Source organism: Castor canadensis, chromosome X, assembly GCF_047511655.1.
Source record: "Castor canadensis chromosome X, mCasCan1.hap1v2, whole genome shotgun sequence".
NCBI classification, from domain to species: domain Eukaryota; kingdom Metazoa; phylum Chordata; class Mammalia; order Rodentia; family Castoridae; genus Castor; species Castor canadensis.
The window spans coordinates 105,267,316-105,283,726 of NC_133405.1; the positions used below are offsets into that span (position 1 = coordinate 105,267,316).

Consider the following 16,411-nt stretch of genomic DNA (forward strand, 5'->3'; position numbering starts at 1 on the left):
CACAGAATAGAGGTATGGCAAGAGTGGGGTTCATGCCTGTGAGTCTAGCTATTTGGGAGGATGACAACAGGAGCATTGAGGTTCCAGCCCAGTTAGGGCAGTTTGTGAGACCCCCATCTTCAAAACAACCAGAGCAAAATGGACTGGAGGTGTGGTTCAAGCAGAAGCATGCTTTCTTTTGAAGGAGGAACCCCTGATTTCAAACCCCAGTCCCATTCAAACAAAACAAAAAACATAAAACATAAAACAGAGGTACCATGGGAGCAAAGGTAGGATGCCGTATTTTGTGTGCCTCATTTTTTTCTTTTTTATGTTTTTATTTTAGTAGTGCTGTAGATGGAACACAGGGACTTATACACAATAGATAGTACCACTGAGCTACATGTCCTGCCTCTTCATTTATTTCTAACCAGTATAATTAGCTGTATTTACTTATGGTGAGAGATAGAACTAGAATTTGAATTCCAATTTTCTCTCTCAGACCAGTGATTATTAACCAGGTATGGATGTACCCAATCCCCATGAAGCCTTTTTGTTTTTTTTTGGTGGGACTGGGGTTTGAACTCAGGGCTTTGCATTTGCAGAACAGGTGCTCTACTGCTTGAGCCACACTTCGAGTCCATTTTGTTCTAGTTGTTTTGGAGATTGGGGGGTGGGGGGGGTGTCTCACGAACTATTTGAAATCCAGCAAGGTGAGTCCATCCCTACTTCCAAACATATTTTAACAAGTCGGATGAAAAAGTACAATACAGTCAACCCTTTATATCCACTGACACTGCATCTACAGATTCAACCCCAGGTAGAAAATACTGGAGAATAAAAATATTCTGTACTGAATATGTACGTTTTTTTTCTTGCCATTATTCTCTTAACAAAAAAAAATCAACAATTTACAATGTATTGGAATTAACATAGACATGATTTAAAGTATAGGGGAAGATGTGTGTAGATTCTATACAAATACTACTTTTTTTTTATACTTGGGACTTGAGCACCCACACAGTTTGGTATTTTGGGGGTATGGGGTGGGGTCTGGACCAGTCTCCTGGTGATACTGAGGGGCAACTGTGTTCTCTTAAGAGAGAATGCTATCTGGTATCAGAACTTCAAACACAGAAAACAGAAGTAACTAAAACATACCTCATTGTCTTGCTTCTCATCCCCGGACATGTCATCATCTACATCACTACCTGTGCCTTCAATTGCAAGAATACCATTCCTGATGGAGGGAATCATGTAGAGTTGCTGAATCACGGAATTCATGTAACAAGTAGCACCAGCATTTTTCAGCCCCACAAATCCTTTCGGTGGGCGGGGTCCAACAGGTGGCAGATATTCCCACTCAGTAAGTGCTTCACAAGCTGGGAGAAGGAAAGAGTATTGCAGCAAGAATACAATCATTTTGTCCTTTCATGCTTTATTAAGCTGACAAACAATAATTCTACCACTCCTATAGCCACCTTGAGGTAGTGCTCTCATTTGGCATTTCTACCTCAATATATCTTTGATTTTATCTTTACTGTTTAGTCATTATTAACTTTCTTAACTGTTTATATTTTTGCTCAGTTTTAAATAATCCCAAAACCACCTGGGTTCATGTCCTGGTTCTGGTACTCACCAATTCCTTTTTTCACCTTAAGGTGAGTTTGTGTTTCCTCCAAGCAAATAGAATAAAAGTAACGCTTGCTTTGCCTATATCCACAGTGCTATTTTGAGAAGTAAACCAGGTAGTGGATTTGAATGTTTTGTGAGAATTGTACATCAATATACATCTCACCTCCCTCCAGCTAGTATTAACCTGGAAACACCGTAAATGCCATCATTTTCTAGTGGACCAGTTAAATACATGACTGAACTGAAAGGTATACAACCAGTAAATGGAATTAGGTAAATATTTAAGGAACAATGACAGAGACATACTAAGTGGAAAACAAAGTAAAAACCATTGTACCATATTCCAATCTGGCTGAAAAGTTAAACAAAACTTATTTTACATATACAGAAAAGCTGGGAGGAAAGATATGAACTGATTGTTAATAGCCATCAAAGGGGACTGGATGGGCAGAAACATACTTTTTAGTGTATACTCTCTTTGGCACTTGAAATTTTTGTCATACAAATATACTACTTAGAAACCTCATTCTATATATGACAGAATTTCTGAAAGTCTAATTTTTACCAGTCTATTTAATCAGAAACATTCAAGATGCTATTTAAAAACTTTATATTCTGAAACACAACATAAAAATAATATGTTTTCAAAGATTTACTACAATGAATTTCTTTTTTTCCTTTTGGCAGTGGTGGGAATCTCAGTTATATTCTTAGCTACTGTAGAAGAACTATGGTTTTCTTAAAATGAAAGCCTCCAGTTGTATTTATTTTTGCTTTTGGTTATTTTATATTTTTGAGTGTGTGTGTGTTTGTGGTACCGGGCTTGAATTTAGGGCCTCATACTTGCTAGGTAGGCCCTCTACCACTTGAGCCACTTTGTCAGCTGTTGTTTCTTAAGATCTGGAGCCTGCAACCTGTTTTCATGGGCTTGATGTTGGTATTAACAGACATCATAAATAAAATGCACTAAAACAGTATCTTCTTACATTCTTCTTTTCAAAACCATCCAGATTTTCTTAGAACCCCAATGTTGGGGTACTTGGCTAAGCAAGTACTTTACCACTTGAGCCACATCTCCAGGCTCCTTATTTCAGAGTTGAAAGATGACATTTAGAAACACTTGAAAATTTTCTATAAGGATCTCTGCTTATGATGATGTTTAACTATACATCCACTTATTAAAAACATTAAGCTAGTAGCCAAAAGAAATAACATGACCCTGAGGATGTTTACTAAAAGAAAAACCAGCAAGCAGAATTTGACACGTGAAATTATCAATCATCACAATTACATTTTAAAATACTTACTAGTTATTGCTGTGCCAATGTAATACATTTCAGTCAAAGAATCTACTATCTGTTTGAGATTCCTCACACAGCCAACAGCTAATGCTACAAGTAACTCAAAACCAGCATTAATTGTAGCTGGTGAACTACAGACTGGGATAGCCTGTTCAGCTGGGAGCTCTCCATTTCTCATGTACTGAAGGTAAACGTTGGATGCAGGAAAGATGAAATCGTCGATTAATTCCTGAAGAGTTGAACAAAGGATTATAGATTAGCAATGACAGAATTAGGAAAAGAAAGAAATGACCTGTAGGAAAATAATTAAGATTACTTATCAGAATTATAGATTTGATTACATCTTAGAAAACTTACTTGAATTTTCTAACTAAAAATCCCACTTCAAAACGCTATTACAATTAAACATACCCAACTTCCCATGTTAAAAAAATTTTAAGTATTAAGATAGAACTGAGTGTAGTACTTAAACTAATTTTGAGTACAAACATACTAAAATGATTGAGCTACCACATACAAGAAACTCATTCAATAAATGATGCAGTCATAAAACAGAAGCTTCTCTTATTTTTTCTTATTTAAATAGTCGATGAAATAAATAATGTACTTTTTTTTTTTGCAGTGCTGGTGGGTCAAACCCAGGGCCTTGTGCATGCTAGCCAAGTGCTGTGCTGTACCCACTGAGCTACATCCCCTTGCCCCTAGATTTTCTAAAGAGAAAAATTAAGTATCACTTATCCAGTTCTTGAATAATGTAAGGCACAAAGCCATTTTAAAATGGATTTTAAAGTAAAAAAGTCAAGATAGTACAAAGACATAATAATGCTAGTGGGATTTAATAATAAACTTACCTTTTTTTGATGGTGCTGGGGATTAAACTCAGGGCCCTGAGTTTGCTAGGCAGGCACTCTTACCAGTTGAGCCACTCTGCCAGCCCTCATGATAAGCATTTACAAGGATATGATATCTAGTTTAGCCAAGAACACTGAACTTACTTTAATGAGATTAGCACCTCCTTTTTCACAACCAATATGAAACTTTTTCTCAGGAGTCTGAAAGGCCAGTAACTCTTTTGTTACCCCAAGATGGCCTTCCAAGATTGTCTCTTCTACATCTGTTTCACCTGTTCTTTTAACATCATCCTTCAAAAAAAAAAAAAAAAATTAAATGACTAACTTCTTAAAGGGAGGTAAATAGGAAAGAGAATCTAGATCAAGACAGAGCTGGAGGAACATAATTGCTCTAAACATTTCCGAAAAGTTTAAGTTCTCTTCAGAACTTTGTAGAAGTATGCTTTACAAGCTTTACAAGCTTCTAGAAGAAATGCTAGTCTGAAGGTTAAAGCTATAAAAATTCTCATATAATTCTGTTTAAGAGTTACAATCAAAAGTGCGAGCCTATGTGGTTCTTTTTTTGGCGGTAGTAGTGTTTGAACTCAGGGCCTCATGCTTGCTAGGCAGATGCTCTACCACTTGAGCCACTCTACCAGCTCAGATTCATTTTTGATGAAATCAATTTAATAATTTTAAAAAAAGATGACCATGTGCAAAAAGGTCCAAGATACCAAAATGGAAGTAGCCAAGTATTAGTATTATAAATTTCATGTAAGCAAAGCATTTTATATAAATAGTTATTATTAATTCTGTGAATCACGAATTACTAATATCCACCAACGCAGTGTATATTCTTTGGTTCATTTTATTACTTTGGAGTTTTCTATTTAACCAAAATGCTCAAAACTATAAAGCATCTATTAGTAAGATTATTAATGTTAAATGAGTTTTAAAGTAAAACAGTCAAGATAATATACCAAAGACATAGTACTGTTAGTAGGATTTAATAATAAACATTTACAAGGATACGGTATCTAGCTTAGAACCAAGAACACTGAACTTACTTTAATGAGATTAGTACCTTTTTCACAATCAATATGAAACTTTTATACAAGCCAATATTAACAATGATAGCAAACACAGTTATTAAGTACAACTTACCCTAATTCTTTTTAGCCAATCGATTTCATTATTGAGAAGAACTTCAGCATTGGGTACATTAATATTACTATTGTAAGCATAATTAAGAAGGTGCCTTAAGAGAATGAAGTAGTCGCCTGAATGTTTAGCTCTTTCTCTGGCTGTGCTCTGAAAACAGTAAGTATGAACAATAAAATATGAATTTACATGTTCCTGCTCAGCATCCACTTCTCAAACACCCAGAGTTAACTAGTCCAAGTGACTAAAATAGGGACAGAAATTTCTAATACTTATTAAATACAGACTGACCTTTTTTTGAGGGGGGAGGGAGGAATATTGAAGTTTGAATTCAGGGCCTGGCACCTGCTAGGCAGGCAGTCTACCATTTGAGACACATTGCCAGTACTTTCCACTGTGTTTTTTGAATAGGGTCTTGCTTTTATGGCAGCCTGAACTGTGGTCTTATTTACGCTATCCTTGTAGCAGGGATGACAATTGTGTGCTACCATATCCAGATTTTTTATTGGTTGAAACGGGGTTTCACTAACTTTTTTGGCTGAGCTGGCACTGAACCACGATCCAGTAGCTAGGATTATAGAGTGAGCCACTGTCAGTTTGACCCAACTTTAATAAAAGCACAAATTCCTGAATGTCCTCATTCAAAGAATGAATCCCGCTGGTAAGCGTATTAAAAAATGTCTTACCCCCAAAACGGTAAAGAGCAGAGTAATGAAGAAAAGTAGAGGCCTGTGTCCCATGCAACATCTAGTGCACATTAAAAAGAATTGCTCTTGTGCCACCTGACGAACAGTTCTGAAATAGAAATGTACCATATTTAATACGTACATGTTAAATATTCAGCTTTATGTTCAGTCTGTAACTTAAAATTGTTCCTAGGTTTTGAGGGATGTCTTGTAACATTTCTCTCTCAACAGCCTAGAAATGCTCCTCTAAATACAAAATGTTCTGCAAGTAAGCCATATACATCTTTTTTTGGCCTTTCACAGAATTTTCATTCAATTGTGCTTTAGAAAAACCACTCTGTGGGAATTCTGTTGCAATCACAATAAGGATTCTTCATACTAGTGGTTTCAAAGGCATGATCATCGGCATCACCTGGGAACTTGTTTAAAAAAATTATATATTATATAGACCTCACTAGAATAAATGCTCCCAGGAAGCACAGACATCATCTGTTTGTTTAACACTGTGGTAAAAATCTAGAACAGTGTTCAGCATATATAGGTGTTCAAGAATCGGTTAACAAATGTAACAGTACTATTTGTTTACAAGATGGTTTGTCTCCATTAGAAAGTAAGCTCTTTTGGGTGGAGGCTTTGCTTTGTTGATGTGAGTTCCTAGTCCCTAGAAAAATATCTGACAAGTAGTAGAGGATTGAAAAGGATCTTTTGACTAAGCATTTGTGTATAACTGTTTCTTTGTGGAACTGCTGGAGAGCTGATTAAGTGTAAAGGACTTGACAATATATTTTGTGTACTACCTTCCTTCCTGGATGTTTGTTTAAGTGGTTTCTGAAAACCATCCATGGACCAATAAACAAGAGGGACTCAGCTGCTCATAAAATTTTTGTGGGTAAGTTTGGGAGTATGAAAGGTGTATATTACTGCTGCTGTCTGGTTTACTTATTTTGCGGCAAGTTACATATGTAGTAGCCCAAACAGAATAGGGGTCCATGCAGAGCTGGTGTTTATGAATTCCTCAACAACCCCTTATACTGCTTGAAACAAACAGTTGTCAGTAACTCCTTGCCTCTATCTTCACAACATACTCAGAATGTGATAATTTCTTATCACTTCTGCTGCCACACATTCAAACCACTGACATCTTTTCTTTGGATAAATGGAATAGGTTAGCTGCTTTCCCTAATACCCTAGCCTACACTCACTATAGTAGCAATGCCAGAGCATGTCATTTCTCTGCTCAAAACCCTCCAATAGATGGATTTCCATCTCACTTAGGGTAAAAGTCAATGGTCTCAGGGTGACCTATAAAGCCCTGTAAACTGTGTTACCTTCTTTGGCCTCATCCCTACAACTGGCCCCCCTTACTCACTCTGCTCCAGCCACACTAATTTTCCTAATGTTTTCTAACATGTGATACAAATTCCTGCCTTAGGAGAGCTGTTATCTATTGTTCCTTCTGCTTAAAATACACTTCTCCCATTATCTACATGGATTACTATATTTTTTCAGAGCTTTGTTTAAAGGTCGCCACAAAGGAAGACTTCTCTGACAACGGAAGATGAAAGTGAACTCCACTGAGCTCTGTACTCCTTATTGCCCCTTACCTTTTTTTTTCCTGCTTTATTTCTCTTGACAACATTTATAATATACTGAATTAAGTTCCTTGTGACAACATTTATAATATACTGAATTAAGTTCCTTACTAGGGTTTGAACACAAGGCCTTGTACTTGCTAGGTGAGTGCTTTATCATTTGAGCCATGCCCCTAGACCTTTTTTGCCTTTGTTATTTTTCAGGGAGGATCTCGTTTTTTTTTTTTTTGGCCTGGGCTGGTCTCAGACCCATAGCTGGGGATGACAGATGTATGCCACTTCACTTTGCTTATCAAAATGGAACTCTCACTAACTTTTGGTGCAGGCTGGCCCCCAACTGTAATCTTCCCAATCTCTGCCTGCCGAGTAGTTGGTATTACAAGTGTGTCCCACCACAACAGCCCCTAAATTCCTTAATACTTATTAGCCTAAGAGGTGAGACACATTTGTAATTTAAGGATGTAGAAATAAATACAGAATATGCAATTTGCTACCTCCAGGTTTAACTTCATTAAAACTGTTGGTTAATCATTTTTCTTCTCACCACCACCTTACCCAAATGCATTATTAACTGGAGTTAGATTGGTTTAATCTATTTATCTTTTTCAATGTGCAGAGCTGTTCAACCATGATAAAAATCTTCAGTGAAGTAGGAAGTAGCAAGTCCTCTCTCCCTGGTTTGTGGCTATTTTGTGAAAGAAATTTCTAAACAGACTAGACTGACTGTGTTCAAGGAAATTACCCAAGGAACTTCTTTAAATAGTAAACATTCCCACTTGAGACTTCACTACATTAGTGTAGAGTTAGGAGTAGGCGAGTTGAATTGTACTCTATGTACATTTAAAAAAATTTGTAATTTTTTAAATAAATTTTTTATTAGGATATAGTCATTGTATGGGGGGACATTCATAGTTACAATTCTGATTGGTCTTACATTGTACATTCTTTACACTGGCCCCATCATCTCTCCCCCTCAACCCCCTCCCTATCCCACATAAAGCAATACAAGAAGTTTCTTAGTTCTGTTTCATATAGGTAGATGAAGTCCATTTGTCATATACTGTCACCTTAATCTTCCTTCACCCTCCCCCCTCCCAACACACACTGTACCTATTTTACAGTCCTGGGTTTTTGTTATTAATACTTAAGTTATACATCGTGTATATTTTTAAAGCTTTATTCATTAGAGTTCATTTCAGCAAATTGCTTATTTTGATTTAACATCTTTCCTCGAGGAAAGTAATTTTCATATGTGACAGAATGATTCAGTGAATATTTTGTTCTTTTTTCACAAAATGTATGTCAGACAGATTAAGTATGTATTAACAGTGACATTAGAGTTTAAAAAGTTACCTTTTATGTGAAGGTAAGGATCAGATTGATGTAAGAGGATGAAAACCAACGTTTTCTACAAATCTGATTTGACTTATACAAAACGCTTGAAACAAAATTACTGCCAGTGATTAAAGAAATGCTCTTGAAGTAAAAGGGCTTTATAATGACCTTTATTCTAGTGTAAAATGCCAAATGTCCTACGGTAACCCTGTCTTATGAATTTCACATCAAACTAACTTGACTATAGAAAACCTGGCACCTAGGATTCCAAGACAGAGGCTAATAAAAATTTTCTCAATACCAATGCAGAACAAATACTTGATTTCTAGGATACACTGTGCCACAATAAAATAATTTGCTTACAAAAATAAGATTAAGTTTCTTACAATTAAAAGATACATACTTGCTATGACAGTGTAACAGTAAGTCAATAATGAATGTCTGCCAAGCCTTTTCTTTACTTAGAGCATCTAAGGCTGTTGGAATCAAGGCAAAACATAATGTCATCACTTCCAGGGCTTCACAGCAAACCTGTTCATCTTCTAAGTCCAGCTCACTGCCTGCATTAGTCTGTAAAATTGTAATTGGGAACAAATTATGTAGAGAAGCATTTAAGAAAAATCTCATGAGACTTTAAGTTAGTGCTTAAAGTTTTCTTATTCAAACCATCCTCCTGCAGTCTCCTTTCCTGCAACTTTTTTTTTTTTGTTGTTTTTTTGAAACCGGGCCCAGGCTGGCCTGGAACTTGTGATTCTCCTGCCTCAGCCTCCCAAGTGCTGGGATTTCAGGTGTGTGCCACCATACCCAGCTTTCCCTATAGATTTTGTGGTCCCTTTGGAATAGTCTGGCAACAAGTAGGAAAAAAAAAAATGAAGTCTAACTCCAGTATTTTTCTATGCCCCAAAAAGGGCTGAAGGAGCACACTGATCACACCATCAACTACTTTGTCCTTCAAGCTCCTAGAGACCTTCTGAACTGTGTACTTCTGTACCATCAACCATTCCTTTTTCACAAACCACATTGCCATAGCAGTTAGGTACTTTTGACTAGTTCCATTATCTATCTGTCTTCTTGGGACAATTGGTCAGGAAGGGCTTGAAAGATTTTCATAGCCTAATATATGCTTTTGTGACTTTATTCATTAGAAAGTAGTAACTAGAATATATGCCTGAAACAGAATACAGATTCAATTGTTTGCTAAGTGAATACTAAGACCAGTACCAGATACATACTATGGGATACCAATAGTCATGAGGCAAATGAGGGTTATGGTAGCTATAAAAGGGAAGCTCTACCAAACCAGAGAAATCCCTATACCTCAATCTATATGCCTCTCTGGGTCAGGTATGTATGACAGAAAATCAAAGAGCCAAGCTCAGCTTCCCTTTCTAGAAATAATTTGTTTACTCTAACAGCAGGTAGGGTATGATATCTAGATAGCTAATACTTTTCCTACTTCTGATTGTTTTAAGAGATCAAATAAAAATAGTTAAAGATCATGATTACGTAACTGGCTATTAAGTAGACCTTAAAATTACACAGGACTAAAAAAATGATTAAAGAATAAAAAGAATGTGAGAAAGCAAATTTAATATGATACAATTATATCCAATCCCAGTGAAAAGCAGAAAGAGTTTCATTCAAAAAGCAGCCTCATGGCAGGATTCTTAAATAATTTTCAAAGCAAAATTTTACTGAATTCTCAATTATAGTTACCAGTTAATTTTTAACCATTAAGATGCAAGTGACTGAATTTTATATAGTAAATAAAAATTTAGCCATATGCACAATTAAGCAACATTTATTTAAAAGTACTATATTTCAGTCACAATTCTTACCTTCTCATAAATTTTAGTGATTTCTTCATTTGGGCTAAATACTAACTGTAATGCCCCACATCCTGATGCCCAGATAATTTTTTGTATAGCTCTTATCACACAAATATCAGGCATATATCTTGAGGCCTGCAAGATAAAGAGTAATTAAAATTTTTGATGGAATATCAGAGTGAAATACTTTTTTAAAAAAAGAAAAAGTTTCTCCTTGTAAAGGCAATAGGAAATGTATTATCATTGTCTTTAAGGTCCACATTTTTTGTCCTAATTTTTGCTGAAACAGCAATATGACTAAGTATGCTCGCCAAGTTAGCACCTGGCCCTGCACTATCTTTATCAGCATCTTTAGACTACAAAGATGACAACCATTCTAATCTCAATTGCTTACCCAACTATGTGCAAACACTTGTACAGAATGTTGATTAGCAGCTTTACTCACAGCCAAAAGACGAAACAATTATATGAACAAAACATGGAATATTCATAATGGAATATTCAGCAATAAAAAGGAAATAACTATGGATCCACACAACATAGGTAATTCTCAAAATCATTATTCATTTGTTTTTTATTTATTTTTTTGAGACAAGGTCAACCTACAATAGCCCAGGGCTGGCTTTGAATGCATGATCCTCCTGCACGGGTCTCCTGAGTGCTGGGATTATAAGGTAGCATGACCCTAACCAGCCCTGGATGATCTATTTGTGTAAAATTCCATACAATGATTACCTAGGATCAGAGCTACAGAGAAGAATGAACTGCAAACAGGCATAGAGAAAGAGTGATAGAAATATTCTGTCCTAGGGCTGCATATTTGAGGCCCCGGGTTTCATCTTGGATCCTCAGCACCGCAGGAAAACAATCTGTGCAGTGTTCACATGAATGGGTATATTTGTCAAAACTCACTCAACTGTATGCTTTGGAAGGATGCTACTTATTATATATAAAGTTGATTAAAAACTAAGTACTAGTAATAAATAAAACAGCGAGCAAAATGACTGTCAAGAAAATTAAAATTGTCCTTTTATTAATACTTTTAACACATTAAACATCATATATATAAAAACCACAATGTTTTTAGTATTTTAAAATACTAACCTCATCAGATATCTGTTGAGCAAGACGAACAGACACATTTCTAAGCATGCACTCAGATGACGGGTTAGGAATGCTCTGAAGGGCACTTTGTAGCACCACTGCTTGATCATGAGTAACTTGGTTGATCTAGAAAAAGAACCATTTTATTTGAGTAAATAATTTGTATATAACCACAACCAACCATTTGCACCTTTGTCCATCAAAGCTCCCTGAAGATGACTTCTTTCCACATATACATTGTTGAATCTACAGCAATTTACACAAAAAGCTACTCTTGCTCTGATTTGCCACTATCAAACTCTTCTTTGAAAACAACAATAAAAAAAAATGTGTATGTATGTGTACATTAAAGATAGCCGTGCTTTTAAGCAAATTTTTGACTATGAAAAACAAATTGATTTTATTAAGTAGCTAGTTAGGAAATTGTTGGGTTGTAACGCCCCTTCTATGTTTTGTAACTAGGTCTACACCATTTAAGATACTCTGCATTTTACCATTTTTGCATTTAGATTTTTGATGACTGCAAGTTGAGATTGGAAGCTATTATTCACCTTGGTACCTTCTCTAAACATTGGGGAAAGGCAAAAAGGGAAGCACGTGACTGGTTTGTGTACTGTATTGAACCTTTTTTTTTTTTTTTTCCCATTTTTTTCTATTAAACCTACCAAGGACTACTTTTTAAAAATTCCAAGAATACCAGGCTGGGGGTGTGTGGCTCAAGTGGTAGAGTGCTTACCTAGCAAGCTTAACAGATTTTGAGTTTAAACCCCAGTATCACCAATGAAAAATAAAAGGTCAATAAAAACCCTACAAAAAAACGGAGTCACAACTAAAAACATAAAACAAATTATATTTTTTTAGGGAAAATTTCTAACACATGAAAGTGGCAATAGTAGTATAAAATGAGCTCTCATGTACTCATTTATTATTCTGCTTAAGCTATTAACAATAATGAACCAAAAGTGTTTTATCTAATCCCTCCCTCCCTTTCTTTCTCTTTTTGGTGGGATTGGGGTTTGAACTAAAGGCTTCATGCTTGCAAAGCAGGCATGCTACTGCTTTAGCCATGCCTCCAGTCCATTTATTTTTTTTAAGAGATGGGGTGTTTCACTAACTATTTGAGAAACTAAACTATCTTTATTATTGTTAACTATCAACATTCCAATCTTCCTCAACTAAGACTTAAGTCATTGCTAACGAAGAAAATCATAATCCCAGCTAGTTGGGAGGTATCAGGAGGATCATGGTTTAACGCCAGATTGGGCAAAAAAGTTAGTAAGACCCTATCTTAAAGAACAAACCAGGCGTGGTGGTGCACATCTGTAATCCCAGTTCACAGCCAGCCCAGGGCAATAGTGGGAGACCCTATGTGAAAAATAATCAAAACAAACAGGGATAAGGGCATAGCTCAAGGGGTAGAGTGCCTGCCTGGTAAGCAAGAGGCCCTGAGTTTCAAACCTCAGTACAGTCAAAAATATATTGTTAAAAAAGCAGAAAAATCTCTTCCTTGACACTTTTATCATTAACTTTTAGTCAGAACGAGCTCAGAAATGTAGATCAAGCCAATCAAAGTAGGAAAGGAAGCTGGCACTAGGTTAAATCAAAACTCTTACAACCACTGTTTTTAAATATATGCCAGGCACAAGTTAACAAGAGATTCATATGGAGTTTTTGTGAGGTTTAAAATAACTGAAAGTCAAGAAAGATTTAAATGGGCAGGAAGGAACTGCCTTCAAATTAGTAGCATGGCCTGGGAAGCACATTTGTACTTTTGATGCAAATATAGTTTAACTCCCATTAATAAGGTAGATACCTTATTAATGGAAAGGAACTCTTAAGACTTGGGCATCAACTTTGAACTCTATACTGTAGAAGTGCTGAGAAATTTAACGTCAAAAATTACTATCTACTGAAGAGATTTTTAAAAGTCTGTATTACCGATGTCATAGGATTCACGCCTTCTACACCTGGTTGACAAGCTTCTGCCACAGCCCGAACATGGCCATAGCCAATGGCAGTTAGCAACAGTTTGGCTATTTTAAGAGCATTGAGGTAGGCACCCCTTCGAGTTTCCATATCTGCATTTGGTAGGAAGTTATTTCTGGTTAGCATACTCAGGACAAGGGGTAGGCCACCACTTTTCAAGAAGTGAAATTGAAAATCAGAGGAATCATCAGCCAGGGGTGCACCAGCAGGCATTAACAAGGCATAGACTACCTGGAAAAAAAAAAAAAAAAGGAAGATGTGGGGGAGGGGGAAAAAACTGTATTAAAAGGTTTTTAAAATATATTTAACAATTTCCTTTTCTGCTATCATTACTGCCAAGAAATTCTTGACCAAACTTATCTCACAGTAAATTTAATTCATATTCTTCCATTAATACATAAAATAGTCAAATTTAAAGAACATGAAACAGATTCAAAAGGAAAATACCAACCTCTGTTAGGTATAGCACTTGTGAGGCTGAAGGACCAAAGAAAAGTGAGTCAAGAGATGGACTAAGGCTGCTTTCTCCAAGTTTGGCATGGTCTAAACAAATAGCTCGTAATTTTTCTATTGTTGTACTATCTGTGAGAGAGAGAGACATGGTCTGAAATAAAACATCTTTCATGTGTTCATGTTTCACTGCTGATATTAAGAGCATTTAAAATGAAATAGCAAGCCTGGAAGCAGTGGTTCACACCTGTTATCCCAACTACTCAGGAGGCAGAAATCAGAGGAATCTGAACCAAATGACTGCTTTGCTGATATTCCACCTCCTACATTGTACACCTAAAATGATTTTAGGTCCCTGATTTGTGTATGTGTATATATATATTTTTCATTTTATTACAAAATATAGAAGACAGAAAAAAAGTTAAATCACCCACAATCCTGGTATCGAAAGATAGTTAATCTATAAACTTATTACATAAGTGTAAGCAATGACATTATAAAGCACCATGCAGTGAACAACTTACAAATAGACTTTGGCGGGCTGGAGGAGTGGCTCAAGTAGTAAAGCATCTGCCTAACAAAAAGACTTTGGCATATTTAGCTAATATTTTAAGATTTTAGTTACACCAACCTATTATAAAGGAAGCACTTAAGAGGAAAAGCAGGGAAGAGGGTGGCGGGCTATAGAAGAATGGTGGGGAGGGGTGAATTAAAGTATGATATATTTAATAAACCGGGACTAGATTTTCAACCATAAAATACTGTTATATAAGATACATTAACTCAAGAATTAGCAAAAATAAGGTTGGATAGATTTGATAACAGTATGATATTGGCTACAATTTCTGATTTTAATACTTTGGTAATATAAAGAGAGATCCTTATTCTTAGAAAACACATACTAAGGTATTTATGGATAAAAAGATGAGTCTACAATCTGCACCAAAGGTTAGAGCAGACAGAGAGTAACAATTATGGCAGAATGTTAATCTAGCTCTAAATCTGAAATTATTTCAGTATAAAAAGTTCCTTAAAAAATAAAAGGAACTTAAAGTGAGACAATGTTGGAAACAGAAAGAAAAAAAAAATCAGTACTATATACAGATACAGGTTCTATTATGCTGTAACATGAGTTTCTACAATCACAATTAGCTCATATTTGACTGACAAATACAATGTAGTATAGTGTGAAAAGCGAGTACTCAGATGTAATTTCTCCCAGGAAATTAGAGTCAGAATATCAGGGGGTAAACTGCTCGTCTTCAACAAAAACAAGAAAAAATTTAAAAAACCCTTGGCTTGGCGGTGGCCCAGGCAAAAGTCCGGTTCAACACAATTTTTAGGAAAATTTAGAGAGTACTTGCACACAGGGCTCACCCTGGATGGTGTAGTCCCAGATCTTCTTGACTCTTAGAAGATTTTACTTCCTCTTATGCTCATTTTACTAGCAAACCCATCTGTCTTAGAGGTGCACTTTCACCTATAGTATCTCAGCACTTCCTCCCTATTGATTACATGTCTTTTTACTTTTTCCTGGCCTTTCTTCATGCACATTGAACTATCTTCCTGGGCTGTCAAGATTGTCTCTGAATATGCTAAGTATTATTTTTATTAGTGCTATTAAACTCTACATGGAAGGGATGGGACAGTACTATATACAGGGAATTAAGGGATCAGGTTGAGGAAAAATCTAATACTCAAGTAGTGTAAAGGGTGTTCATAGGGTAGAGCAAGACCCAGGACTGACAGCCAGACCCCGGCAGAGAGAAAGAGGTGTGGTAGTGATGACTCATTACCTAAGGAGGACTGATTAAAAAGGAAAATGAAAGGATAATGGGAGCCAGGCTTTTCAATGTCATAGAAAGGAGCTATAAATATGGAGAGAAAAATCAGGCTGAACCTGTGACAGCTTAGAATTACATGAACTAGTGTGATCATATAGTTTTCAAAATACATATGCATGCACACACATATATATATTTGTGCCCGAGTGTGTGGACAAGGAACCAAGTCTACTTGGAGAAATGGCCAATTCTAGGACTGGGACATACATAATACAGAAGTCAGCCTGGAACATCTTCAGCCAAAAGTACCCAAGTGCTCCAAGAATGATGAGAACATGTGAAAGTAACAGAAATCAGCTTGAAGGGACTCTTTCCAGCTCCTAATTAGGTATGATATGCATCAAAATAAGTAACAGGAACAGATAACTTCTTGAACATAAAAGTAACCATGAGTTCATACAGATATAAATGAATTAGCTGTGAGTGGTGGTGCATACCTATAATCTAGCTACTCAGGAGGCAGAGGCAGAAGGATTACAAATTCAAGGCCAGCCTGGGAAAAGAGCACTTATCTAGCATGTACAAGGTCCTGGCTTTAATCCTCAATACCACACACAAGTTGATCAGGAACAGTGTAAACAGATTCAAAGTACCTTTGCACTAAATACTTATTTATGAAGGAAAGGAAGTAATTTTAGAGTGGAGAAGTGAGGCAAAACTCAAGTGACCATCATGAGTA

General features: G+C 36.2%; 1 protein-coding gene across 5 annotated transcripts in view; it reads right to left on the reverse strand.

Annotated features, from left to right (window-relative positions):
- Window positions 1-16,411, reverse strand: part of Usp9x (ubiquitin specific peptidase 9 X-linked) — a 96,982-nt gene that overhangs the window by 19,492 nt on the left and 61,079 nt on the right. For all 5 annotated transcript variants that reach the window (XM_074062245.1, XM_074062242.1, XM_074062244.1 and 2 more), the window contains exons 22-31: window positions 13,890-14,020; window positions 13,391-13,669; window positions 11,453-11,578; window positions 10,358-10,483; window positions 8,923-9,089; window positions 5,593-5,701; window positions 4,910-5,056; window positions 3,911-4,057; window positions 2,922-3,144; window positions 1,141-1,361 (exon numbers count right to left, since the gene is read on the reverse strand). In XM_074062245.1, the coding sequence (XP_073918346.1) occupies window positions 1,141-1,361; window positions 2,922-3,144; window positions 3,911-4,057; window positions 4,910-5,056; window positions 5,593-5,701; window positions 8,923-9,089; window positions 10,358-10,483; window positions 11,453-11,578; window positions 13,391-13,669; window positions 13,890-14,020 (1,676 nt within the window). The remainder of the gene's footprint in view (window positions 1-1,140; window positions 1,362-2,921; window positions 3,145-3,910; window positions 4,058-4,909; window positions 5,057-5,592; window positions 5,702-8,922; window positions 9,090-10,357; window positions 10,484-11,452; window positions 11,579-13,390; window positions 13,670-13,889; window positions 14,021-16,411) is intronic.